Source organism: Oncorhynchus nerka, linkage group LG4, assembly GCF_034236695.1.
Source record: "Oncorhynchus nerka isolate Pitt River linkage group LG4, Oner_Uvic_2.0, whole genome shotgun sequence".
NCBI lineage: Eukaryota > Metazoa > Chordata > Actinopteri > Salmoniformes > Salmonidae > Oncorhynchus > Oncorhynchus nerka.
Window position 1 is genome coordinate 98,420,847 of NC_088399.1, and position 19,172 is coordinate 98,440,018.

Here is a 19,172-nt window from a genome sequence, read left to right on the forward strand (position 1 = left end):
AAGGCACTGTAAACACATCGTAAACACACTGTATTGATATTAATAAACTCAATGTTTATTGGGCAAAAAGTATTTACTGATTACTTGCATAAGGGGGGGTTAGATTTTTCTGAATGTCTATCCTATATCTGTCACGCCCTGGTCGAAGTATGTTTGTCTTCGTTTATTTGGTCAGGCCAGGGTGTGACATGGGTATTTGTGGTGCGTTTTTGTCTTGGGGTTTGGTGGGGTGTCTAGCATAGTCTATGGCTGCCTGAGGCGGTTCTCAATCAGAGTCAGGTGATTATCGTTGTCTCTGATTGGGAACCATATTTAGGCAGCCATATTCTTTGAGTATTTCGTGGGTGATTGTTCCTGTCTCTGTGTTGTTAGTTGTCACCAGATAGGCTGTATAGGTTTTCGCGTTACGTTTGTTGTTTTGTATTGTTCGTTTGTTCATTTTCATTAAAGAACATGAGTAACCACCACGCTGCATTTTCGTCCGCTCCTCTTTCAACAGACGAACTCCGTTACAATATCTGAGAGACATAAGAAAGATCAGGATTTCTTTTTTACATGTACAGCAGTACAGACTACTATACACTGTATATATATATATCAGTACAGCCCACTATATATATATATATATACAGTACAGCCTACTATATACAGTTGAAGTTGGAAGTTTACATACAATTTAGCAAAATACATTTAATCTCAGTTTTCACAATTCCTGACATTTAATATCACCACTTTATTTTAAGATGTGAAATGTCAGAATAATAGTAGAGAGGATGATTTATTTCAGCTTTTATTTCTTTCATCACATTCCCAGTGGGTCAGAAGTTTACATACACTCAATTAGTATTTGGTAGCATTGCCTTTAAATTGTTTAACTTGGGTCAAACGTTTCAGGTAGCCTTCCACAAGCTTCCCACAATAAGTTGGGTGAATTTTGTCCCATTCCTCCTGACAGAGCTGGTGTAACTGAGTCAGGTTTGTAGGCCTCCTTGCTCGCACACGCTTTTTCAGTTTTGCCCACAAATTTTCTATAGGATTAAGGACAGGGCTTTGTGATGGCCACTCCAATACCTTGACTTTGTTCTCCTTAAGCCATTTCCCACAACTTTAGAAGTATGCTTGGGGTCACTTTTTTTTCTTCTTTTTTTCCACCTTTATTTAACCAGGTAGGCTAGTTGAGAATAAGTTCTCATTTGCAACTGCGACCTGGCCAAGATAAAGCATAGCAGTGTGAACAGACAACACAGAGTTACACATGGAGTAAACAATTAACAAGTCAATAACACAGCAGGAAAAAAAAGGGGAGTCTATATACATTGTGTGCAAAAGGCATGAGGAGGTAGGCGAATAATTACAATATTGCAGATTAACACTGGAGTGATAAATGATCAGATGGTCATGTACAGGTAGAGATATTGGTGTGCAAAAGAGCAGAAAAGTAAATAAATAAAAACAGTATGGGGATGAGGTAGGTAAAAATGGGTGGGCTATTTACCGATAGACTATGTACAGCTGCAGCAATCGGTTAGCTGGTCAGATAGCAGATGTTTGAAGTTGGTGAGTGAGATAAAAGTCTCCAACTTCAGCGATTTTTGCAATTCGTTCCAGTCACAGGCAGCAGAGAACTGGAACGAAAGGCGGCCAAATGAGGTGTTGGCTTTAGGGATGATCAGTGAGATACACCTGCTGGAGCGTGTGCTACGGATGGGTATTGCCATCGTGACCACTGTCCATTTGGAAGACCCATTTGCGACCAAGCTTTAACTTCCTGACTGATGTCTTGAGATGTTGCTTCAATACTGTATATCCAGTTTCCTCCTCAGGATTTCCATCTATTTTGTGAAGTGCATCATTCCCTCCTGCAGCAAAGCACCTCCACAACATGATGCTGCCACCACCGTGCTTCACAGTTGGGATGGTGTTCTTCAGCTTGCAAGTCTCCCCCTTATTCCTCCAAACATAACGATGGTCATTACGGCCAAACAGTTCTATTTTTGTTTCATCAGACCAGAGGACATTTCTCCAAAAAGTATGATCTCTGTCCCCATGTGCAGTTGCAAACCGTAGTCTGGCTTTTTTATGGTGGTTTTGGAGCAGTGGCTTCTTCCTTGCTAAGAAGCCTTTCAGGTTATGTCGATATAGGATTTGTTTTACTGTGGATATAGATACTTTTATACCTGTTTCCTTCAGCATCTTCACAAGGTCCTTTGCTGTTGTTCTGGGATTGATCTGTACTTTTCGCACCAAAGTACGTTCATCTCTAGGAGACAGAACGCGTCTCCTTCCTGAGCAGTATGACGTCTGCGTGGTCCCATGGTGTTTATACTTGTGTACTATTGTTTGTACAGATGAACGTGGTACCTTCAGGCATTTGGGAATTGCTCCCAAGGATGAAGCAGACTTGTTGAGGTCTAGAATTTTTGTTCCGAGGTCTTGGCTGATTTCTTTTGATTTTCCCATGATGTCAAGCAAAGAGACACTGAGTTTGAAGGTAGGCCTTGAAATACATCCACAGGTACACCTCCAATTGACTCAAATGATGTCAATTAGCCTATCAGAAGCTTCTAAAGCCACGACATCATTTTCTGGAATTTTCCAAGCTGCTTAAAGGCACAGTCAACTTAGTGTATGTAAACTTCTGACCCACTGGAAATGTCATACAGTGAATTATAAGTGAAATAATCTGTAAACCAGATTATAGTCTGTAAACCAATAGTCTGTAAACCAATGTTTGGAAAAATGACTTGTGTCATGCACGAAGTAGATGTCCTAACCGACATTTCCAAAACTATAGTTTGTTATCAAGAAATTTGTGGATTGGTTGAAAAACGAGTTTTAATGACTCCAACCTAAGTGTATGTAAACTTCCGACTTCAACTGTTTACAAAAGTATGTGGACACCATTTCAAATGAGTGGATTCGGCTATTTCAGGCACACCCCTTGCTGACAGGTGTATAAAATATAGCACACAGACATGCAATCTCCATAGACAAACATTGGCAGTAGAATGGTCTTACTGAAGAGCTCAGTGACATTCAATGTGGCACCGTTATAGGATGCTACCTTTCCAACAAGTCAGTTTATTACATTTTGGTGGAGGAGGAATAATGGTCTGGGCCTGTTTTTCACAGTTCGGGGTTAGGCCCTTAGTTCCAGTGAAGGGAAATCTTAACGCTACAGCAAACAAATTACATTCTAGACAATTCTGTGCTTCTAAATTCGTGGCAACAGTTTGGGATGAAATGGAATGCCAATGAGATGGTGTGAGGCCTTGCTTCCAGGCCTACATCAGTGATTCTCACTAATGCTCTTGTGGCTGAATGGAAGCAAGTCCCTGCAGAAATGTTCCAACATCTAGTGGAAAGCCTTCCCAGAAGAGTGGAGGCTGTTATAGCAGCAATGTTCCAACATCTAGTGGAAAGCCTTCCCAGAAGAGTGGAGGCTGTTATAGCAGCAATGTTCCAACATCTAGTGGAAAGCCTTCCCAGAAGAGTGGAGGCTGTTATAGCAGCAATGTTCCAACATCTAGTGGAAAGCCTTCCTAGAAGAGTGGAGGCTGTTATAGCAGCAATGTTCCAACATCTAGTGGAAAGCCTTCCCAGAAGAGTGGAGGCTGTTATAGCAGCAATGTTCCAACATCTAGTGGAAAGCCTTCCCAGAAGAGTGGAGGCTGTTATAGCAGCAATGTAGGTACTTTTGTTAATGCCCATGATTTTGGAATGAGATGTTGGGCGAGCCGGTGTCCACATACTTTTGGTAAAGTAGTGTACTTTTGGTAATGTAGTGTATTTTTAGTAATGTAGGGTACTTTTGGTAATGTAGGGTACTTTTGGTAATGTAGGGTACTTTTGGTAATGTAGTGTACTTTTGGTAATGTAGTGTACTTTTGGTAATGTAGTGTATTTTTAGTAATGTGGTGTACTTTTGGTAATGTAGTGTACTTCTGGTAATGTGGTGTATTTTTAGTAATGTAGTGTACTTTTGGTAATGTGGTGTACTTTACCCCTTATATCCGTCACTAGACATTCTCCCTATATGCAGTACTTCCATGTGTTTTTGTCCAGGTATCAGGACCTTCAGACGAGTGGGCATCCTAGAGCAAAACAACCGATATGTACGAGTTAGTGAGTCTCACCTTTACACAGATGGGTCATATTAGTGGGTAACCAAGACGCTACATGACGATTTTGTGAGAATACCGATTTTTGGGATGTCTCGTGGTCTGACAAACACCGCTCCAGCTCAACTTTCTCCGCGGATGCGGAAGTGTTACATAGGCGGATGCGGTGGATTGAGAATTATCCAATGCAAAAAAAAAACACATATCTCTAGTTTAAACTGGCTGATTTTTATGGGGTTTGTTTTATTATGCTAATTCCATTTCCGCCGGGTTGATCTTCTGAAATCTTATCAAAAGAAAATAATAAACATCGTCTGAAGGTATCGATCTATTTTCTGCACTAATTTAGTGTTTTTCCTTGTCAGCATCGATGGTTTAACCGCGCATTGAACAACACTAACGGAGCAAACAGTTCATTCCGCTGGTGCGTCATCTTCCTAGAAAAGCGGCGACTGGCGCCATTGTGTGGATTTACGGGACATTTCACGAAACGAGTTGTTAACTCTAACTTCTTAGGAATTGAATAAATCAACAAAGTTCGATGACAATACGACGTGTCCAATCTATTGTTGAACAGACCCGTTTTGAAAGCTTTTTTTTATTTCATACCTTTATGGTTTCTGGACAACTGGTCAATTGAGTAGCATAGATTACACCACTTTCTATACCTATTGCTCAACTTTGATAAGATAAGTGCTGCAGATATCAACTTGAAGGTCTATCACTTATTCAAGATGAATAGTTCAACAAATAAACCCTTCTAGAGCGACAGCCCATCTCAGAGGAGTGAACAGATACATATTTTTAGAATTCATCCATTCCTTTCCTGGACCAAGTTCCTGTGGGCAGGCCAATAAAATGCATTGGAAAATTCTCCCATCTCATTCCGACTGGGGTGCTGGTTAAAGAACACGTCTACGGAGTACTGTCAAGTCAACGAAAGAAAATAACCGAACTTCACAACTGATAGGTAAGAGATGCAGCGCTTTCATTCCATAACGGGTCTTTTTTTATGTATTCTCATGACATTGTGGGCACATGATACCCGTGTTGATTTACATTTGGCTGAGTTTATTTAACTTGGCAAGTCAGTTAAAGAACAAATTCTTATTTTCAATGACGGTCTAGGAACAGTGGGTTAACTGTCTGTTCAGGGGCAGAACGACAGATTTGTACCTTGTCAGCTCGGGGATTTGAATTTGCAACCTTTCGGTTACGAGTCCAATGCTCTAACCACTAGGCTACCTGCCACCCCCCTCTAACCACTAGGCTACCTGCCACCCCCCTCTAACCACTAGGCTACCTGCCACCCCCCTCTAACCACTAGGCTACCTGCCACCCCCCTCTTACCACTAGACTACCTGCCTCTAACCACTAGGCTACCTGCCTCTAACCACTAGACTACCTGCCTCTAACCACTAGACTACCTGCCTCTAATCACTAGGCTACCTGCTCTAATCACTAGGCTACCTGCTCTAACCACTAGGCTACCTGCTCTAACCACTAGGCTACCTGCCTCTAACCACTAGACTACCTGCTCTAACCACTAGGCTACCTGCTCTAACCACTAGGCTACCTGCCTCTAACCACTAGACTACCTGCTCTAATCACTAGGCTACCTGCTCTAACCACTAGGCTACCTGCTCTAACCACTAGGCTACCTGCCTCTAACCACTAGGCTACCTGCCTCTAACCACTAGACTACCTGCTCTAACCACTAGACTACCTGCTCTAACCACTAGACTACCTGCCTCTAACCACTAGGCTACCTGCCTCTAACCACTAGGCTACCTGCCTCTAACCACTAGGCTACCTGCCTCTAACCACTAGACTACCTGCTCTAACCACTAGACTACCTGCCTCTAACCACTAGGCTACCTGCCTCTAACCACTAGGCTACCTGCCTCTAACCACTAGGCTACCTGCCTCTAACCACTAGACTACCTGCCACCCCAGTTGTCGACTAACGTGAATTCACTGTGAAATCAACCAAACTATTCACAATGGTCATTGGATTTAGGTTACAGTAGGGTGGAAAACGAAATGCTGTTATGACGTTGACTTTTTGCAAATCCAATTAGTTTTCCATGTTGATTCAAAGTCATCACACATTTTTTTTTTAATGTTTTTTGTGTGTGTGTGTGTGGGGGGGGGGGGTTAAAATGATGTGGGAACAACGTTGATTCAACCATTATTTTTTGCCCAGTGGGGTATGACTGCTGGGATCAGCTAGCACAGAAGCAATGACCCTGGTTACAAGACATGGACATAACCTTCTGTACCATAGAAGTCCAGACCTCTGGGCAGGTGCGGTGATACACTTACCGTAGCCCACAGGACTGTGTGCTTTTACTGTTAAAAACAAATCTAATTGTTTCAACTCATTATTATTAAAGGAGAAGTTAGATATTTTACAACCAAATCTCTATTTTACATTTTTTTTTTTTTTTAAATGGGGTCCAGACACGTTTTTAAGAAACTTTCCAAAAAAACAACACCTGCAATAACGTGCGACCAATAACATTTGATTTGATTGGACCAGCGATTCACTTCCTCTTCCTCGTTGTGCAGTGCTGAGGCTCTGAAAACATATGAACAAAGGCTAAAAAAAAAAACACCCAAATTAGTCCTTTTAGAAACAGAAATGGTGTCAGTATAGTGATGCAGGTCTGTTCCATCCTCCCTGTAGCCTGCTGCTAGAATGGACCCGTTTCCCCTATCCAGCTGTTCCCTGTAGCCTGCTGCTAGAATGGACCTGTTTCCCCTATCCAGCTGTTCCCTGTAGCCTGCTGCTAGAATGGACCCGTTTCCCCTATCCAGCTGTTCCCTGTAGCCTGCTGCTAGAATGGACCCGTTTCCCCTATCCAGCTGTTCCCTGTAGCCTGCTGCTAGAATGGACCTGTTTCCCCTATCCAGCTGTTCCCTGTAGCCTGCTGCTAGAATGGACCCGTTTCCCCTATCCAGCTGTTCCCTGTAGCCTGCTGCTAGAATGGACCTGTTTCCCCTATCCAGCTGTTCCCTGTAGCCTGCTGCTAGAATGGACCCGTTTCCCCTGTCCAGCTGTTCCCTGTAGCCTGCTGCTAGAATGGACCCGTTTCCCCTGTCCAGCTGTTCCCTGTAGCCTGCTGCTAGAATGGACCCGTTTCCCCTGTCCAGCTGTTCCCTGTAGCCTGCTGCTAGAATGGACCCGTTTCCCCTGTCCAGCTGTTCCCTGTAGCCTGCTGCTAGAATGGACCCGTTTCCCCTATCCAGCTGTTCCCTGTAGCCTGCTGCAGTTACGATTGACACAATTTACATAATGTAAAGACCAAATGCACAGATCTAAATAGACAGGAAAACATTATGAAAATATTCAAGTGTCTTTGAACGGGGTATGGTAGGTGGTGCAAGGCACATCGTTTTTTTTTTTTATCAAGAACTGCAACGCTGCTGTATTCAAATCAGTATAGTATGTTGAACCACAGCTGTGTTGGGTAATATGATACAGACACAAAGCCTAAAATAACGTATGTTTGAATACTATTCATGGAGGCTCATTGTATGATATCAGACCTTAAGACCAAAACACGAAGGTGGAATATGGTTGGGTGGTGAACTCATGGAGAGAGAAGGTTAAGGGGTGTTATGTTGTGTTTACATGATCTCTAGTAAAAAACATTATATTGTTCTACAAACCTACAGAGTTACAAGTTAGATCACTCAGGACATGTCTTTACAAAATAACATGTTCTTACAAAATAACATGTCCTTACAAAATAACATGTCTTTACAAAATAACATGTCCTTACAAAATAACATGTCCTTACAAAATAACATGTCTTTACAAAATAACATGTCCTTACAAAATAACATGTCCTTACAAAATAACATGTCCTTACAAAATGACATGTCCTTACAAAATAACACGTCCTTACAAAATAACACGTCCTTACAAAATAACACGTCCTTACAAAATAACACGTCCTTACAAAAGAACATGTTCTTTCTTACAAAATAACATGTCCTTACAAAATAACATGTCCTTACAAAATGACATGTCCTTACAAAATAACACGTCCTTACAAAATAACATGTCCTTACAAATCACAGCGAGATGTCAAGTTCAGACACAAACAGAGTAAGAAAAAACTTTAAAGTGTTTTAAAATAGAAAGAGGTTATAATAATGTATTAACATAATAGTGTAGAAACATAATAGTGTAGAAACATAATAGTGTAGAAACATAATAATGTATTAACATAATAATGTAGAAACATAATAATGTAGAAACATAATAATGTAGAAACATAATAATGTATTCAAGTGTTTTAAAATAGAAAGAGGTTATAATAATGTATTAACATAATAGTGTAGAAACATAATAGTGTAGAAACATAATAATGTAGAAACACAATAGTGTAGTAACATAATAATGTAGTAACATAATAATGTAGTAACATAATAATGTAGTAACACAATAGTGTAGTAACATAATAATGTAGTAACATAATAATGTAGTAACATAATAATGTAGTAACATAATAGTGTAGTAACATAATAATGTAGTAACATAATAATGTAGTAACATAATGATGTATTAACATAATAATGTAGTAACATAATAATGTAGAAACACAATAGTGTAGTAACATAATAATGTAGTAACATAATAATGTAGTAACATAATAATGTAGTAACATAATAGTGTAGTAACATAATAATGTAGTAACATAATAATGTAGTAACATAATAATGTATTAACATAATAATGTATTAACATAATAATGTAGTAACATAATAATGTAGTAACATAATAATGTAGTAACATAAAAATGTAGTAACATAATAATGTAGTAACATAGTAATGTAGAAACATAATAATGTAGTAACATAATAATGTAGTAACATAATAATGTATTAAAGTGTTTTAAAATAGAAAGAGGTTATAATAATGTATTAACATAATAATGTAGAAACACAATATGTTTTATTAATACACAATTTCCCAGCATGTATTCACAGATGTTTCACCATTGTGTCATAGAACGTGTGTTTGTGTGTGTGTGTGTTTCAATGTGTTTACGTGCTAACCCGTTAACATGAGTTCACCTGTCTCCCCCTGTAGGTGACAGAGGATGTCCAGAGCTGACTGGTCCTTCCTGGAGCAGCTGTTGGAGGAGGGGCAGGAGTATAGCACCGGGGTGGGCCGCGTCTGGCTCACTGTCCTCTTCCTGTTCCGCATGCTGGTCCTGGGCACCGCCGCAGAGTCAGCCTGGGACGACGAACAGAACAGCTTCGTCTGTAATACCAAGCAACCTGGATGTACCGCTGTGTGTTACGACAAAGCTTTCCCCATATCACATTACCGCTATTTTGTCCTTCAGGTGATTTTTGTTTCCACGCCGACTATTTTCTATTTTGGGTATGTGGCCATGAGGGCTGCGAAGGAGAAGAACGAGGAGGAGGAAGAGGAGGAGAAGAAGAGGTCGGAGGAGAGTGGTTGTGAGGGACAAGAGAGGGGAGGGGTAAAGAAGAATGGAGAGAAGAAGAGGGAGGTGAGAATGCGGGATGAGATAGAAGAACTAGTGGAGGAGAAAGGAGGGAGAAAGGTGGTGAAAGCTCTCCCAGAAGCTCCTAAGCTGAAGGGCCGTCTCCTCTGTGCCTACGCCGCCAGCATCCTCCTCAAGGTCCTCCTGGAGGTCGGCTTCATTGTCGGACTATGGTACCTCTATGGCTTCGTGATCCCGGCCCGGTTCGAGTGTGTCCGCGACCCCTGTCCTCACACGGTGGACTGCTTCATCTCCAGACCCACGGAGAAGACCATCTTCACCATCTACACCCAGACCATCGCTGGAGTCTCTCTCCTTCTCAACCTGGTAGAGCTTCTCCACCTCCTCCAGCTGGCCATCACCCATCACCTGGAGAAGCGCTATGCCCAGGAGCAGTACACCTTTCCTGGCATAGCTGTGGTCTGAGTCCGGCTTGGTGCTCCAAGCCTGGAGATGGAGATGCAGCAAGCTTCGCCTTGCCAGGAGAAGGACCATCTGCATTTACCCATGAGGGAGGCCAGCTACGCCAAGCCCAGAGAGAGTTATCTGGACCTGGGGGAGGCCAGCTACACCAAGCCCAGAGAGAGTTATCTGGACCTGGGGGAGGCCAGCTACACCAAGCCCAGAGAGAGTTATCTGGACCTGGGGGAGGCCAGCTACACCAAGCCCAGAGAGAGTTATCTGGACCTGGGGAGGCCAGCCCAGAGAAAGATATCTGGACCTGGGGGATGCCAGCTACACCAAGCCTAGAGAGAGTTATCTGGATCTGGGGGAGGCCAGCTACACCAAGCCCAGAGAGAGTTATCTGGACCTGGGGGAGGCCGGCTACGCCAAGCCCAGAGAGAGTTATCTGGACCTGGGGGAGGCCAGCTACACCAAGCCCAGAGAGAGTTATCTGGACCTGGGGGAGGCCAGCTACACCAAGCCCAGAGAAAGATATCTGGACCTGGGGGATGCCAGCTACACCAAGCCCAGAGAGAGTTATCTGGACCTGGGGGAGGCCAGCTACACCAAGCCCAGAGAGAGTTATCTGGACCTGGGGGAGGCCAGCTACACCAAGCCCAGAGAAAGATATCTGGACCTGGTGTCGGGAGCAGGGATGGACCCTGATGGTGACCTGCTCCCCAGTTATCTGAACTATATGGGGACTATGAGGACAACACACTCTTCAGGGAGAGCAACACAACACACACACAGTAAGGGTGCCCAGAAGGGACACAGCAACAAACACACTAAGCATTATGTATGAGGAAAACAGAGACGTTTGGTTCTGTGACTAGGAATGAGCCATGTGTCACTAAAGATTTAAAGTTTGACGTTTTTCCAAGAACATGGACAAGAATAAGAACAAATGATTGTACTGTATAACACATGCCTTGAAGGACAATGTAGTGGAGATGTTGCTTATTAGAATGGAAATGTACTAAAGTTCTCAGGAACAAGGTTTAAACAAAGACCATTGAGAATGGAACACTGAGAACGGGAAAGGAGGACAATCGGAACAGGAACAGGATGTATTGTAATTCAGCCATTTAGATTTTTAGGAAACGTTCTCGTCCAATGGGATAAGCCTATGCGCTGGCTGAATGTGATGTCACAATGGAAACACTTGGCTTGACCTCCACAGGGAAAACAACCTACGGGCCCCAACAGTGCAGTGGGGTCTTGTGAGAAAGAGCAGGGGTAAATATATCTACTTCCCAAATGGAACCCTATTCCCTACATAGTGCACTACTTTTGACTAGGGCCTTATCGGCTACCATTTGGGGCATAGCCTATGTGTTCTTAAGCATGTTCCTTATCTGATTACTGTGACCTCAGAGCTTCGCTTGGGCCAGTGGAATGTACTGGGCTCTCTGGACTACCCTCCCTCCCTGGGGACTAATGGCCACACACACACACACACACACACACACACACACACACACACACACACACACACACACACACACACACGCCTGTCCTCTATGTAGCTGTCCAGCTGTGGCTTGGAGTCACAAGAGGGGTAAGGAAGGGAGAGCAAGAGGTGGGGAGCTAGAGGGATGAAGAGGTGGGGAGCTAGAGGGATGAAGAGGTGGGGAGCTAGAGGGATGAAGAGGTGGGGAGCTAGAGGGATGAAGAGGTGGGGAGCTAGAGGGATGAAGAGGTGGGGAGCTAGAGGGATGAAGAGGTGGGAGCCAGGGAGGGAAAGAGATGGAGGGGTGGAGGGAGAGAAAGTAGAGGGGGATGGAGAGGTATGGAAAGAGTAACTATCTGATATCCTGTGAATGATTTAAAGTTGATTCCCTGTGAATTATTTGAACTTGATTCTCTTTGATTCCATATGAATGATTTAATTTTGATTCCATGTGATTCCATATGAATGATTTAATTTTGATTCCATGTGATTCCCTGTGAATGATTTAATTTTGATTCCATGTGATTCCCTGTGAATGATTTAATTTTGATTCCATGTGATTCCCTGTGAATGATTTAATTTTGATTCCATGTGATTCCCTGTGAATATAAAGTAATTTTCTCATTCGTTGATGAATGTAAGCGGTACAGATGAATTAGTTCTTCTGTCATTCTGTTAATAAGAAAGGAAATCACCGACTATGTGAAGAGTATTTAAATACTGTGTATTTAATTTTGGTTTTTTTAATCGAGATTGTAATTGTTTATATTTATTGGTTTATATTTGAATAAATCTGTTTTTAATCAGGTGATTATATCCTCTTTATTTACCCATTCATTGGCAGACGACTAAAGCTAAGTACCCTTCTTAATTAATACGAGTAAAAGCCTGGCCTTCATAGCCTGTAATATGGAAAATCCTGATCCTTGAATCACAATTCGTGATTCTATTCATTCATTCATCTATTCAATTCCTATCTATTCATCGGCCTACAGTAGGTCTGACACAAACAAGTAAGAGTCAATGAGGATACGGACCAGTGTTCATCAGCAGACTGATTCCATACGTTGACTCATTCATGGAATGGAATTTTGCAGTGGTGTAAAGTGCTTAAGTAAATAACACTTTAAAGTACTACTTAAGTATTTTTTTTTTTTTGGGGGGGGTATCTGTACTTGACTTTTTAATTTTTTTTGATTACTTTTACTTTTACTTAACTACACTCCTGAAGAAAATCTTGTACTTTTTACTCCATACATTTTCCCTGACAACCTAAAGTACTCGTTACATTTAGAATGATTAGCAGGACAGGAAAATGGTCTAATTCACACACTTATCAAGGGAACGTCCCTGGTCATCCCTACTGCCTCTGGCAAACTCACTTAACACAAATGCATCTTTTGATAAATAGTGTTGGGAGTGTGGCCCCTGGCTATCAATACATTTTAATAACAAGAAAATGCTGCTGTCTGCATTTGCCCCTTTAGTCCATGTTCATATTAGCTCAATTACCTCGACTAACCTGTACCCCGGCACATTGACTCGGTACCTGTACCCCGGCACATTGACTTGGTACCTGTACCCCGGCACATTGACTCGGTACCTGTACCCCGGCACATTGACTCGGTACCTGTACCCCGGCACATTGACTTGACTCTTGTACCTGTACCCGGCACATTGACTCTGTACCTGTACCCCGGCACATTGACTCGGTACCTGTACCCCGGCACATTGACTCGGTACCTGTACCCCGGCACATTGACTCGGTACCTGTACCCCGGCACATTGACTCTGTACCTGTACCCCGGCACATTGACTCGGTACCTGTACCCCGGCACATTGACTCGGTACCTGTACCCCGGCACATTGACTCTTTACCTGTACCCCGGCACATTGACTCTGTACCTGTACCCCGGCACATTGACTCAGTACCTGTACCCCGGCACATTGACTCGGTACCTGTACCCCGGCACATTGACTCCCTACCTGTACCCCGGCACATTGACTCTGTACCTGTACCCCGGCACATTGACTCTGTACCTGTACCCCGGCACATTGACTCTGTACCTGTACCCCACATTGACACATTGACTCGGTACCTGTACCCCGGCACATTGACTCTGTACCTGTACCCCGGCACATTGACTCTGTACCTGTACCCCGGCACATTGACTCTGTACCTGTACCCCGGCACATTGACTCTGTACCTGTACCCCGGCACATTGACTCTGTACCTGTACCCCGGCACATTGACTCTGTACCTGTACCCCGGCACATTGACTCTGTACCTGTACCCCGGCACATTGACTCTGTACCTGTACCCCGGCACATTGACTCTGTACCCCGGCACATTGACCTGTACCTGTACCCCGGCACATTGACTCTGTACCTGTACCCCGGCACATTGACTCGGTACCTGTACCCCGGCACATTGACTCGGTACCTGTACCCCGGCACATTGACTCGTACCTGTACCCCGGCACATTGACTCTGGTACCTGTACCCCGGCACATTGACTCTGTACCTGTACCCCGGCACATTGACTCGGTACCTGTACCCCCTGTATATACTGTAGCCTTGTTATTGTTATTGTGTTACTTTAGTTTATTTAGTAAATATGTTCTTACCTGTGTTTTTCTTCATGAAACTGCATGGTTGGTTTTAAGGGTCTGTCAGTAAGCATTTCACGGTAATGTCTACACCTGTTCTAGTAGGTGACAAATATATTTGATTTAAATAATATAAGGATTTTTACTTTTGGTACTTAAGTATATTTAAAACCAAATACTTTTAGACGTTTAGTCAAGTAGTTTATTTACTGGGTGACTTTCACTTTCTCTTGAGTAACTTTCTGTTAAGGTATCTATACTTTTACTCAAGTAGGACAAATGGGTATTTTTTCCATCGCTGGGTATTTTGAGAGTTCTTCAAAACCACAACCATCTTGAATTGCCGACGGTGTCTCTGAACTGCTGACGGTGTCTCTGAACTGCTGACGGTGTCTCTGAACTGCTAACGGTGTCTCTGAACTGCTGACGGTGTCTCTGAACTGATGGTGTCTCTGAACTGATGGTGTCTCTGAACTGATGGTGTCTCTGAACTGCTGACGGTGTCTCTGAACTGTTGACTTGTGTCTCTGAACTGCTGACTTGTGTCTCTGAACTGCTGACTTGTGTCTCTGAACTGCTGACGGTGTCTCTGAACTGCTGACGGTGTCTCTGAACTGCTGACTGTGTCTCTGAACTGATGGTGTCTCTGAACTGACGGTGTCTCTGAACTGCTGACGGTGTCCCTGAACTGCTGACGGTGTCTCTGAACTGATGGTGTCTCTGAACTACTGACGGTGTCTCTGAACTGATGACGGTGTCTCTGAACTGCTGACGGTGTCTCTGAACTGCTGACTTGTGTCTCTGAACTGCTGACGGTGTCTCTGAACTGCTGACGGTGTCTCTGAACTGATGTGTCTCTGAACTGCTGTCTCTGAACTGGTGTCTCTGAACTGCTGACTTGGTGTCTCTGAACTGCTGACTTGTGTCTCTGAACTGCTGACTTGTGTCTCTGAACTGCTGACGGTGTCTCTGAACTGCTGACGGTGTCTCTGAACTGCTGACGGTGTCTCTGAACTGCTGACTTGTGTCTCTGAACTGCTGATGGTGTCTCTGAACTGCTGGCGGTGTCTCTGAACTGCTGACGGTGTCTCTGAACTGCTGGCGGTGTCTCTGAACTGCTGACGGTGTCTCTGAACTGCTGGCGGGGTCTCTGAACTGACGGTGTCTCTGAACTGCTGACGGTGTCTCTGAACTGCTGACAGTGTCTCTGAACTGATGGTTTCCACGGTTGTGGCTAGATGGAGTCCAGCATTTTAGCTAATCCTTACCCAAAATGTAACCTAATTATCCTATCCTGTTATGTTAAATCTGCTGTTAATTACCCTAATCTGCTACTTTAATTTTCCTAAACTGCTGTTAATTCTCCTAACTTTCTACTTTAATTATCCTAACTTTATACTTTAATTCTCCTAACCTGCCGTGACGTGGTCATTGCCTCTCGAAGCACTTCATGGCGACGGAGGTGAGTGCTACGGGTTTGAAGTCATTCAGATCTACTGCCGACATCTTTTTTGTTTGTTTCTTTTGTTGTTGTTGTTCTGTTGTTCTGAAAAAGTTACGCTCTTTAGTGTAGCTTTGTCTCAGCCGTACCTCAGTGCTCTCAACCAGCAGGGGAAATTGCCCTGAGCCGTCTGCATGGTCCTAAACTGCATTTGCCTTTTAATGGGGATTGGAATGATTTTAGTATTTTAAATGACCGGTGTTGAGCTAGGGTTTGAACTGCTGACATGGGGATTAACTAGGGTTTCTGAACTGGACATGGGGATTAACTAGGGTTTCTGAACTGGACATGGGGATTGAACTGCTGAGGGTTTGAACTGCGACGGACATGGGGATTAATAGGGTTTCTGAACTGCTGGGGACGGTGTCTCTGAACTGCTGGGGTTTCTGGACATGGGGATTAACTAGGGTTTCTGAACTGGACAGTGGATTGAACTAGGGTTTGGCGACGGACATGTGGATTAATAGGGTTTTAGCTAATCGGACAAAATGGGGATTAATAGGGTTAAATGGGGATTAATCCTATCCTTTATGGTTTGGCGACGGACATGGGGATTAATAGGGTTTGGCGACGGACATGGGGATTAAACTGGATTAATAGGGTTTGGCTACGGACATGGGGATTAATACTTTAATTATCCTAACTTTATACATGGGGATTAACCTGCCGTGACGTGGTCATTGGGATCTCAAGCACTTCATGGACATGGAGGATTAAGTAGGGTTTTTATGTCATTCAGATCTACTGCCGACATCTTTTTTGTTTGTTTCTTTTGTTGTTGTTGTTCTGATAGAAAAAGGGATTAATAGTGTAGTTTGTCTCAGCGGACATGGGGATTCAACCAGGGTTTGAGCCGTCTGCATGGTCCTAAACTGCGTTTGCCTTTTAATGGGGATTGGAATGATTTTAGTATTTTAAATGACCGGTGTTGAGCTAGGGTTTGGCGACGGACATGGGGATTAATAGGGTTTGGCGACGGACATGGGGATTAATAGGGTTTGGCGACGGACATGGGGATTAATAGGGTTTGGCGACGGACATGGGGATTAATAGGATTTGGCGACGGACATGGGGATTAATAGGGTATGGCGACGGACATGGGGATTAATAGGGTTTGGCGACGGACATGGGGATTAATAGGGTTTGGCGACGGACATGGGGATTAATAGGGTTTGGCGACGGACATGGGGATTAATAGGGTTTGGCACGGACATGGGGATTAATAGGGTTTGGCGGCAGGGTGGCGGACATGGGGATTAATAGGGGCGACGGACATGGGGATTTGGCGACGGACATGGGGATTAATAGGGTTTGGCGACGGACATGGGGATTAATAGGGTATGGCGACGGACATGGGGATTAATAGGGTTTGGCGACGGACATGGGGATTAATAGGGTTTGGCGACGGACATGGGGATTAATAGGGTTTGGCGACGGACATGGGGATTAATAGGGTTTGGGGATTAATAGGGTTTGGCGGACATGGGGATTAATAGGGTTTGGCGACGGACATGGGGATTAATAGGGTTTGGCGACGGACATGGGGATTAATAGGGTTTGGCGACGGACATGGGGATTAATAGGGTATGGCGACGGACATGGGGATTAATAGGGTTTGGCGACGGACATGGGGATTAATAGGGTATGGCATGGGGATTAATAGGACATGGGGATTAATAGGGTATGGCGGATTAATAGGACACATGGGGATTAATAGGGTTTGGCGGACATGGACAATAGGGTGGGGATTAATAGGGTTTGGACATGGGGATTAATAGACATGGGGATTAATAGGGTTTGGCGACGGACATGGGGATTAATAGGGTTTGGCGACGGACATGGGGATTAATAGGGTTTGGCGACGGACATGGGGATTAATAGGGTTTGGCGACGGACATGCTCTGCCATATCTAGGGTTGCCAACTGTCCCGTATTAGCCGGGATCTCCCTTATTTTGACCTAAATTGGTTTGTCCCATACGGGACATCCCTTGTCTCGTATATTCATCCGTATAGCGTAAACTCGCCAATAATTGCAAAGTAATTTCTGTTGTTGTTCGTTCGGTTTGGCAGATCAAGGAAATATGGATTAAACCTGCAAAGAAGGAAACGAATTGTAGCTACAACAAACAAGAAGCACAAAAGATGTGCGTTCAGCCTGTCAGTGGTGACTCGACGAAAGCTTTCTGTACTTTATGTCATCGGCAATTCTCAATTGGCCACGGAGAGGCTCAGCATGCATCCACAGAAATGCACACGAAGGCCAAGCTAGCTAAAGGTGCTACCAATATCGGTGCATTCTTCGTGACGTCCACTGCGAAAAATGACAAAGTCACGGTGAAGTGAAGCCTCATATGTGTTAAACACGGTGCTTTGCTTCATGACTCAAATGTCATGAATGTCAATGTTGTGATTTCTCACCAGAAAATGTAATGAAACTGAAACCGATCAGAGCTCTCCTTCACTGACCTGGAGCAGGTGGTGGTTGCCCTCAAAATGACAGAGACAGTTAGTGTGGACCAACTATGAAGAGTGTTGTGCCGGGAGGAAGTACAAAAGCCAGACAGGAAACAGCAAAATCCACCAGTGAGAAGAAGTGGGGTGGCAATTTTCCAAAAAACCTAGGAAAAGCCAACTTGATCAACATGTTCAGGATTGTCTCATTTGTCCTCAGTGTACCAGGCTCAAATGCCTTTGTAAAAGAGAGAGAGGATTCTCTCTCTCTCTGATGACCATTTAAAAGGTCAGACTCAACAACCAGATGTAGCACAGAGCTGATCAAAAAGTGAACTTCAAATATCTGTGAAGAAGTTGTCATGTAATAACTTCTGTCTTTGCAAAGGGACAAAGGATTTTATGAATGAAGGACTGCCTGAATGGGAAAAGTAGACGAGGTGAGAGACTCGTGTCCCTCCTCTCTGAACTGATGGTGTCTCTGAACTGCTGACGGTGTCTCTGAACTGATGGTGTCTTTTCCTCTTCTGCATTCTAATGTTTTTTTTATCTGTATAAAGGCCCAAATTGTGATTTCTTTGATCATAATTTTTTTTTGGAGGTTTATTCACATAAGTTTACATAGTGATACAGTTTTAGTAAAGCTATGGGAATATAAAACATGTTTTGCCTTTCCAATTGAATAAGAACACACAACTGTATATTCATTCACACAACATGGTGCCCACACCGCCGTGGCACCCTGCACTGGCACCACCTTTTGGCCCTCATTTGGCAGTGAGAAAGTTGGCAACCCTATAGCCATACAACCCTGATCAAAATAGCCAGCTATGGTCGTGACTAATTTTTCTCTGGGACACTTCCTCCACTAAAGCTAGGAAGACTGAATCTATCTCACAGTCAACTGTGAGATAGCTGTGTTTCCTGCATCCCCAAATTGTTGCCCTCCTGACTGCTGATGCACTTCCTAATGACACACACACACACACACACACACACACACACACACACACACACACACACAGACACACACACAGACACACACACACACACACACACACAC

At 43.7% G+C, this 19,172-nt stretch overlaps 2 protein-coding genes across 2 annotated transcripts; both read left to right on the top strand.

Annotated features, from left to right (window-relative positions):
• The first annotated feature begins 4,254 nt into the window (after positions 1–4,254).
• LOC115121971 (gap junction alpha-4 protein-like) lies at positions 4,255–10,335 on the top strand. The gene is made up of 2 exons (XM_029651120.2): positions 4,255–5,091; positions 9,226–10,335. Exon 2 carries the CDS (start codon positions 9,236–9,238, stop codon positions 10,073–10,075), a length of 840 nt encoding a protein of 279 aa, XP_029506980.1. The 5' UTR covers positions 4,255–5,091; positions 9,226–9,235; the 3' UTR covers positions 10,076–10,335.
• LOC135571558 (uncharacterized) lies at positions 10,103–10,953 on the top strand. The gene is made up of 2 exons (XM_065018159.1): positions 10,103–10,300; positions 10,350–10,953. The coding sequence occupies exons 1-2, from the start codon at positions 10,103–10,105 to the stop codon at positions 10,896–10,898; spliced, it is 747 nt and encodes a 248-aa protein (XP_064874231.1). The 3' UTR covers positions 10,899–10,953.
• The last annotated feature ends 8,219 nt before the right edge of the window (positions 10,954–19,172 follow it).

Coding starts and splice junctions, on each gene's coding strand:
- LOC115121971 (XM_029651120.2), top strand. CDS start 9,236: ATGTCCAGAGCTGACTGGTCCTTCCTGGAGCAGCTGTTGGAGGAGGGG.
- LOC135571558 (XM_065018159.1), top strand. CDS start 10,103: ATGGAGATGCAGCAAGCTTCGCCTTGCCAGGAGAAGGACCATCTGCAT. Junction 10,301..10,349: donor GTTATCTGGACCTGGGGGAG/GCCAGCTACACC, acceptor TGGGGAGGCCAG/CCCAGAGAAAGATATCTGGA.